Genomic DNA, 7770 nt, shown 5'->3' on the forward strand with positions numbered 1-7770 from the left:
AAATACCGGAATTTTTCGTAGGTCCGGACCGGATCGTATTCCGGACCATTGGGTACCGGTAAACCGGAACCAACCAGACCGTGTTGTTACTGGTATCGAAAATCAATCGGAAACGTCACTATCGGAACGAAACGGAAAGTTCCGGTTCCGTTGCCACCCCTAGATCAAATTAGCGGTAATTCAAGATCCCCCTGCAGTATATCCAACCCATTTTAGGGCAAATAGAAGAGTTTGTTCCTGTTTTCTTTGTTCCGACAGCACCAACGATGAAGAATTCAAGACAAAAGGAAGATTGGTTGGTACAGATACTCCTGAGGAAAAGTAATAAGCCAGCCTTTGAGGGTAGAAAATGATTTGGTACAGGTACAGCTTGTTTCTGTTTCTCATCAAATTTTGGGGTTCTCTTTGTAGAGAACAATATATTGCTGCAGTCTCTCTGCTTCCTGAAGAAGCCTTAGTGTAACTGGTAAAGTTGCTGCCATGTGACCAGAAGGTCACGGGTTCAAGCCTTGGAAACAGCCTCTGGCAGAAATGCAAGGTAAGGCTGCATACGATACACTCTTGTGGTGGGGCCCTTCCCCGAACACTGCGCATAGCGGTAGCTTTAGTGCACCGGGCTACCCCTTTTTTTTTAAGTCTCTCTGCTTCCTGTACACCACTTGTACAGCGGTACATAAGTATACCCTCATCTAGCCAGTTATCAACACAATTTAGCTCACACTCTAAGAAATTCCTTAATCTTATGCTTTACTTCTATAAATAATTTTGAAGGGTAACAATAGAAGTCCTAAAAAGAACTAACCCTACTTTATATGCCCCAATTAGCTCAATCTACAAAATGGTTAGAAATATTAATTTGTTTATACTTGATACCTCTCAACCAACCATGCATATTGATTTGGGTGACATTATCACATATTGAACCTAACAGCATTAACATCCTTAATATCGTAGGACACACACCAAAACCAAACCCTTAAATACATTTTTGTGCTAACGTTAGAATTTCGGGTTTGTTCATAAACAATGTAAAGTTTGGGAATGATATTCCTGAGCCTGTAAAATAGTCAAGGTTGAACATGGAGAAGGTCTCAATCTTGAATTTGACAGGGATAGCTGGAGTCGTTCTAATATTTCGCACCTCAGCTCTGTACAAAGAGCTCCACCTGTTTAAAGTTTTACCTATAACTCGATGGAATATAAATCCATGCTTGAAATTATCCAATATCATAATGCCAACAGTAACAGTCGACATCTATGCCAGATATAGGATAAACAAGGCTGTCATAAGAAGAGAGAACAAGGCAAATGAGAGTGTGTCTATTGCATTACCAAAACGAATAGCTCGAAGGACTCTTAGGGGATCATCCAAAAAAGTCTGCTTTGGAGATAGTGGGGTGACAATTTTTCCAGACTTCAGATCTGCAATGCCTGAGAAATATGTAATCAATTAATTAGTCAGAGATACTTGTAGTTTAACCTATCTTTTAACCTATCTTTATTGGTACGCTTTACTGAATCTGGACAAAAGAAACAGAGCTCATGCATACCTCTTTCTGTAAGATCTTCGACTGATCTGGTATTAATGTTGTAAAATAAGCTGTAAACATAATCTTCAGTAAAGGATTAACTGATTAAACATGGAAACTCATATTCTATCTTTTGGAAACAAAAAGCTAACTTATAACATAGTTGGACTAATCCACCCAAAGGCCAGATTCTCTAAAATAAATGAAATGATATGAAGACACACACCCCACTCCTCCCTGAGAGAAAAATTAAAGCAAACCAAAAAGATGCAAAGAAAATGAATAAATATATTACAAAAAAGGAAATGAAAAAGAAACTGAAAGTTTTGTGCTCTTAAACTGACATGATCAAGGTACTTTTGCTTATCCTCATTAACTCTTTTTTTTTTTGTTTGGGACTTTGGGCTGGGATGAAGGGCAAACTGATCAACTAAACCAAGTTGCTGCCTACAAGTGTGAAGGTGTGGAAAAAATAAAATAAGACAAGGTGCCAGAAAGTAAAGATATAGCAAAGTACCTATTAATGGTCAAATCCCTGCGTTCTGCATCCTGTTTTGCCGTGCCAAATTTCTAAGTAACAACAGATGGGTAAGTCTTTTAATGAAGAAACTAGCATCCATAGCACACTGAACACACACACTTAAGAGTGTAAAACTGACTTCTTCTTTTTTTGATATAAAAATTAGGATGCCATGACATGACTCTAGATAGAAAGGTGTGGAGGACGCGTATTATGGTAAAGGTTAACAAGAGGGGAGGGGTGGGACCAGTAGATAGGAGCATTTGTTTTGTTATCCATGCTAGTAATTGTAGTGTTTCAGAGGTAGTGGTAGTGTCTTGTTCTTGGAGTTTTTGGGTGTTATTTGTGGCTTCGGGTAGATTTTTTATTTTTTGATAACCGTGGTGTCCGGGCCTAACTATTATTCCACGGGGCCCCGACACACGACCGAGTAATGCATCAGTGGCCCTGCTGGGACTCGAACTGGTGGCTTCGGGTAGATTGGTGGTGGTATTATGTGGTGATAATCTTGTTTCTACTATTGCCTCTTGTTTTGTTACGATCAATTGTTTTATTATTACCTTTTGCTTCTTGTTTTTATATTATGTCTTTTCTTATGTTGTTTGGTCTAAAGCCAGGGGTCTATAAAAAAACACCTCTTTACCTCACCTCCGAGGTGGTGGTATGGACTGTGTACATCATACCCTCCCCGGGCCCCACTTTGTGGAAGTATATTGGGTATGTTGTTGTGGTTGATAACCATAGTGTTCGGGCTAGACTGCGCGCACCTCAACTAATTCCACGGGATACATGTCAGTTACCACCCGGCTCTATCCACCAATGCTAGGACATATGGGAAGAAATCGTCTAGTGTTTTTTTGTCTCCACTTGGACTTGAACATGAGATATCATTGTTCTCATTCAGTAAATAGTTACCCAAATTGTGTCCACTTAACAACCTCATTTTCTTTAAGGACTAGCTCATTATTAATTGAAAGGATGAAACTATGCATTGTACTCTCTTAACTGAGGTCCTTGATACCAAAATGCATTAAAGGACACCCATGCAAAGGCTCTAGATTTACTTAATCCTTCCTTTACTCCCTTTTGTTAATTCTTCATAGCTAGGTTTGGTGGAATCCACTCAGCCTTCATCCCTCGCATTTACAGTTTTAAAAAACAACAAAGTTAAACACTAAAGATAAGATATACATTTGATTACCAATTCATATTTGCATACCATTGTTGGAATACGACTGTTCTCAATGTAGTCCTCCGCTCTTAAGTTGACGAAATCAATCCATACATCAAAAAGGCGCATCCTTGCTGTTTCCAGGTGCTTTGACTGGTCAGGATTGCTGTAAAAATTAATGAACAGTATTTTAATAGTGAAAATTTACTCTACAACTCAACAAAAGTGAGTGTGGTTAAAATACATAAGCATAAGATCTAACAGTACCCCTAATAGGATAGAAGATAGAACACTTAAGAGCACAGAAAATTAGAATTTTCTTCCTTTTTCATTTTTCACCAAAACTAAGAACTTGCATCTTTTTTTAATATGTAGAAAAACCAATTTTAGTCATCCAGTCCCAAACTCCACTCAGCGGGCACGGATCAGCAAAAAGAGCTTTATTTTAAACCCAGATAATTTTTGGCCAGACCTTTATCACAAGACTCTTTAATTGAACACAAATGAGGACTACACAAATTAAAAAAAGCAACCCAATTGCACTAGAGTGAAAGACATCTTCTCAACTCATGGTTTAATTAATTGATACCTTATCAACAGCTTCTCTACCCACAAAGTTAGGGGTGAGGTTCGCGTACATCCTGCACTACCCTGAACCCACTTGTGGTATTACACTGGGTATGTTGTTGATGTTATCAACAGATAAGTTCCAACTTCTGTTCAACAACTTTTTCCTCCCTGACAACTTGGCAACCGTTCTCAATAAAACAATGCACGCCCTAGTTTCCTATACTACATTTATCATTATTTTAATAACGGTGGTGTTCGGGCTACCTAGCCTCCACTTCGACTATTCTAGTCGGTACCTGCTATTTTCCACCAATACATGTATAAATAACTCTGGCCACCAAAATGTAGGCAAATAGGAACAAACCACTTACTGTTTTATATTTCTGTTGGGATCTGAACCCTCACTGAAAGGGCAGCCCGGTGCACTAAAGCTACCGCTATGCGCGGTGTCTGGGGAAGGGCCCCACCACAAGGGTGTATAGTACGCAGCCTTATTGCATTTCTACCAGAGGCTGTTTCCAAGGCTTGAACCCATGACCTCCTGGTCACATGGCAGCAACTTTACCCGTTACTCCAAGGATCTGAACCCTCACTACAATACAAATTTCCAAAATAAGAAATCTTAGAGCAAAGAGTTAAAAATAACTGGGCCTACATTAAATGAGGGAGACCACAACTTCACTTCCCACTTCAGAGAAACAAAAATTTAATTAATAGCTAGTTCATGGTTTTGTCATCTGTGCAAATAACTAGTTCTCCCAATTCATAGATCTTAAAAATATTGACTTACAATGAGACAATATAGTCTGATTCCCCATTTTAATGAGACAAATTTTCGTAAGAAGATGTTCTCATTTTGTCATCTGTGCCACTTTTTACCAGATTTTATCCATCCTCCAATGAAATCAAAGACAGGCCAACTTTTTACCTCCATTTTGGAGGCTTAACATCTACAAAATCAAGACTTATAGTCCAATGCACCACTGCGCGTTTTTCACAACAGACATGGGTTTGATTCTCATTGTCCCCCTTCCCTAACGCGATTAAAAAAAAATTGGAAACAGACATCTCATGAGGAAAGAATGCAGGAACATACCACTGGATTACACCAACTCCTTGGGTTTCCTCACCGAATGCTGATAAGTACTCATTCACTTTCCCACAGAATTCTCGTCCATACATGTTGTCTAGGGCAATATCAATATCATAGCACTCTTTACCTAGTAGCTACAGTAATAGAACTCCAGATTAGCCAAATGGTCATAACAAGACAAATCACTTATATTAAACAACAAAACTCTAATTTCTTGACCATGAAATACCTTGGCTACATTAGAAGTCATCAAAGATACATGTAGAAAGAATTCCAAAAAAATTCCACAGGAAAGAAAGTTAGTAGTCAACTGAATCAGGGTAAGGTTGCATTGTTTTACATGTTGCAATCAACAACAACAACAAACTCAGTGTATTCCCACATAGTGAGGTCTGGGGAAGGTAAGATGTACGCAGTCCATACCTCTACCTCTAAAGAAGTAGAAAGGCTGTTTCTGATAGACCCCCGGCTCGAGACACACATGTTGCAATAACAAAAGAGAAAAATCTAGAAATGATTGTACATGCCTAATGATGTGTATTTTATCAGTTTATTTGTTTAAAACTTAAATGATATATCAAGCTTCATGTTACTAGAAAGGATGCAAGACTCATCTAATGGGAAGTGAATAAAAGATTGTCTTGCTAGATTTAGTATGTGAGACACATGCATACCTATACATATAGAATAATATGTCACTGGTGTGGATTCTAGAGAGGAAATAAAAATATTCAGATTCTTGCATTCCATCAGAAAAATGACAAGAATATACGTGTTCTTCTATTTGGGTCAATTGTTTGGAACAAAAACAATTAATATTAAATCAAATACTCCATTATATATATCATATAAGTGTACATAAAAAAATATATGGATAAATCAAAATTTTGGATGTCTGCCATATTTACTAGACCTTTCTATACTAGTTAATTAATGCTTTATTTGGGCTTCTTTCTCATAAAGAAATGACACCATCAGTCCAGAAATCAAATTTTTGTGCACAGGAACTATTTCCATGGTGGTTAACCTACTCTAAGCTTCCTCCTTCATCCCAACCTGGTACCAGCTATTCTTTGCTCACATACAGAGTGTTCCATAGTTTACGTTGAAACTAGAAAAATTAATTGATAAAAAAACTCATTTGGTTGAGAGTATGCAGTCCCATCTGGATATACCCCACACAACTATAAGAAAGCCAGGAAAAATGATCTTGAAAAGAAAGTTCAATCAAAAGGTTGCTTATTGCTCCCTATACTAAGCACTAAATTTGTGATGATATCTGCTGCAAGCCAAGCTTCGTTAATATAATGGAATGAAGAATTGAAGCTCAAGAATACGTCAAAGTGGAAATACAAGGAAGAAAGTCAAAAAAAGGAAGAAAGAGGCTACGGACACAAAGTGATTATTCTTGACATGCAAGTGTCGTGCTTAGAAGACCCTTATTTCATTAAGGGTATTTTTCAATTAGTAGTGTAGGCTATAAATAAAGGGGATTAGTTCATTTTTAGATAGACCATTGATGATTATGATTTGAAAAGAGTCGAAATCTTTTCAAGTAGGCTAAGACCCTTTGTCGCTATTGAATGTTGATGGGATTGCTTGCTTGAGGATATCATTCCTCTTGAGGGTGTCTCGATAGTATAGGCAGTGTCCAGGAAGGCGTGATGCGGGAAAATACTACTCCCTCCATGTTTCCATACAGAAGGATTAGCATCTCCTATAGTACACTAGCACCTATTTGGGCTAAGTTATTGCATTATCAATGCATAATCTACCTACCTTCTCAATAAAAAAATTTTGCTCTGGACACATGTATAAGTGGTACATTCATTATATATATCATAGTTATTTTTATTCATACTCTCTCCCCGTTTCAATTTAGTAGTATGGTTTTTACATGGCATGGAATTTAAGAAATATTTCAATTGAGTTTAGCTCCTTGACTACGTGCATCAACATGTTTGATTTTACAAGCTTCATAACTTTTTAGTGTTAAATTAGAACAGTTTAGTTTGGCAGTAAAACTCAAGATAATACACAAGCAAGAGAAAGGAAGGAGGATTATGATTAGAACAAAAACCTTATCGCGAACCCAACCACCAGCAACACGAAGCTGTGTTCCGAGATTATAGTGCTCGACAACTTGAAGAAGGCGGTTGAATATCTGCTCCTCCTTCGGCGTTATATCAATATGGTCTTTCACTTGGACCGACGACGGTAGATATGCCGACTGTTCCACCATTGTTGTAACTCCGGCGTACAACCCTGACGCCGGAGGCGGCGGTTGTTGAGCGGAGAAGATGGAGAATCCCTTGAGTTTCAAGGCTGGAAGAAAGAGGGGGAGGGATGAACGAAGGAGAGTACGTTGAGGACTCCGGTTTCGGAAATTGAAGAGATAAGGGCGAATGGTGTTCTGCGTAGAAACAGCTGCCACGGCTATTCCCAAAGCCTTCATTTTACTCTCTTTCTATCAGCCAACTGATGACCCGCTCAGTTAAGCATCACAAATGGGTCGGGTCGGGCAGACATAAATTGGGTTGGTTTGATTTTTTATGACCAAATTACTAAACCATTATCTATAATTTATGATTTATCTCTATAATCTATCTATAATAATAATAATAATAATAATAACAATAATAATAATATTTTAAAAATGTAAAGACTCTTAGAGAAGTGATTTAAATTTTTTGCCCTTCATTAAAACTTTTCGTAATAGGCATAGTAATAATAATAATAATAATATATTAAAAATGTAAAGACTCTTAAAGAAGTGATTTGAACTTTTTGCTCTTCATTAAAACTTTTTTTTCGTAATAGGCAATATCATTTTTTCACTAATTTCCTTTAATTATAACATTATTATATTTATAATATTGAATATTGA

At 37.5% G+C, this 7770-nt stretch overlaps 1 protein-coding gene across 4 annotated transcripts in view; it reads right to left on the reverse strand.

Annotated features, from left to right (window-relative positions):
• Nucleotides 1-7381, reverse strand: part of LOC107868367 (tRNA nucleotidyltransferase cca2) — a 22332-nt gene extending 14951 nt beyond the window's left edge. The window contains exons 1-6 of one of the 4 annotated variants that reach the window (XM_016715052.2): nucleotides 6964-7381; nucleotides 4887-5017; nucleotides 3269-3386; nucleotides 2047-2099; nucleotides 1551-1600; nucleotides 1333-1431 (exon numbers count right to left, since the gene is read on the reverse strand). In XM_016715052.2, coding sequence (XP_016570538.1) covers nucleotides 1333-1431; nucleotides 1551-1600; nucleotides 2047-2099; nucleotides 3269-3386; nucleotides 4887-5017; nucleotides 6964-7338 — 826 coding nt within the window. In that variant the 5' untranslated portion in view covers nucleotides 7339-7381. Of the gene's footprint in view, nucleotides 1-1332; nucleotides 1432-1550; nucleotides 1601-2046; nucleotides 2100-3250; nucleotides 3387-4886; nucleotides 5018-6963 lie in introns of all 4 variants that reach the window. The other 3 variants (XM_047403262.1, XM_016715063.2, XM_047403261.1) reach the window with 3 other exon arrangements.
• Between the last annotated feature and the right edge of the window lie 389 nt (nucleotides 7382-7770).

This window comes from Capsicum annuum, unplaced genomic scaffold (assembly GCF_002878395.1).
Source record: "Capsicum annuum cultivar UCD-10X-F1 unplaced genomic scaffold, UCD10Xv1.1 ctg3701, whole genome shotgun sequence".
In the NCBI taxonomy this organism is placed as follows: Eukaryota; Viridiplantae; Streptophyta; class Magnoliopsida; order Solanales; family Solanaceae; genus Capsicum; species Capsicum annuum.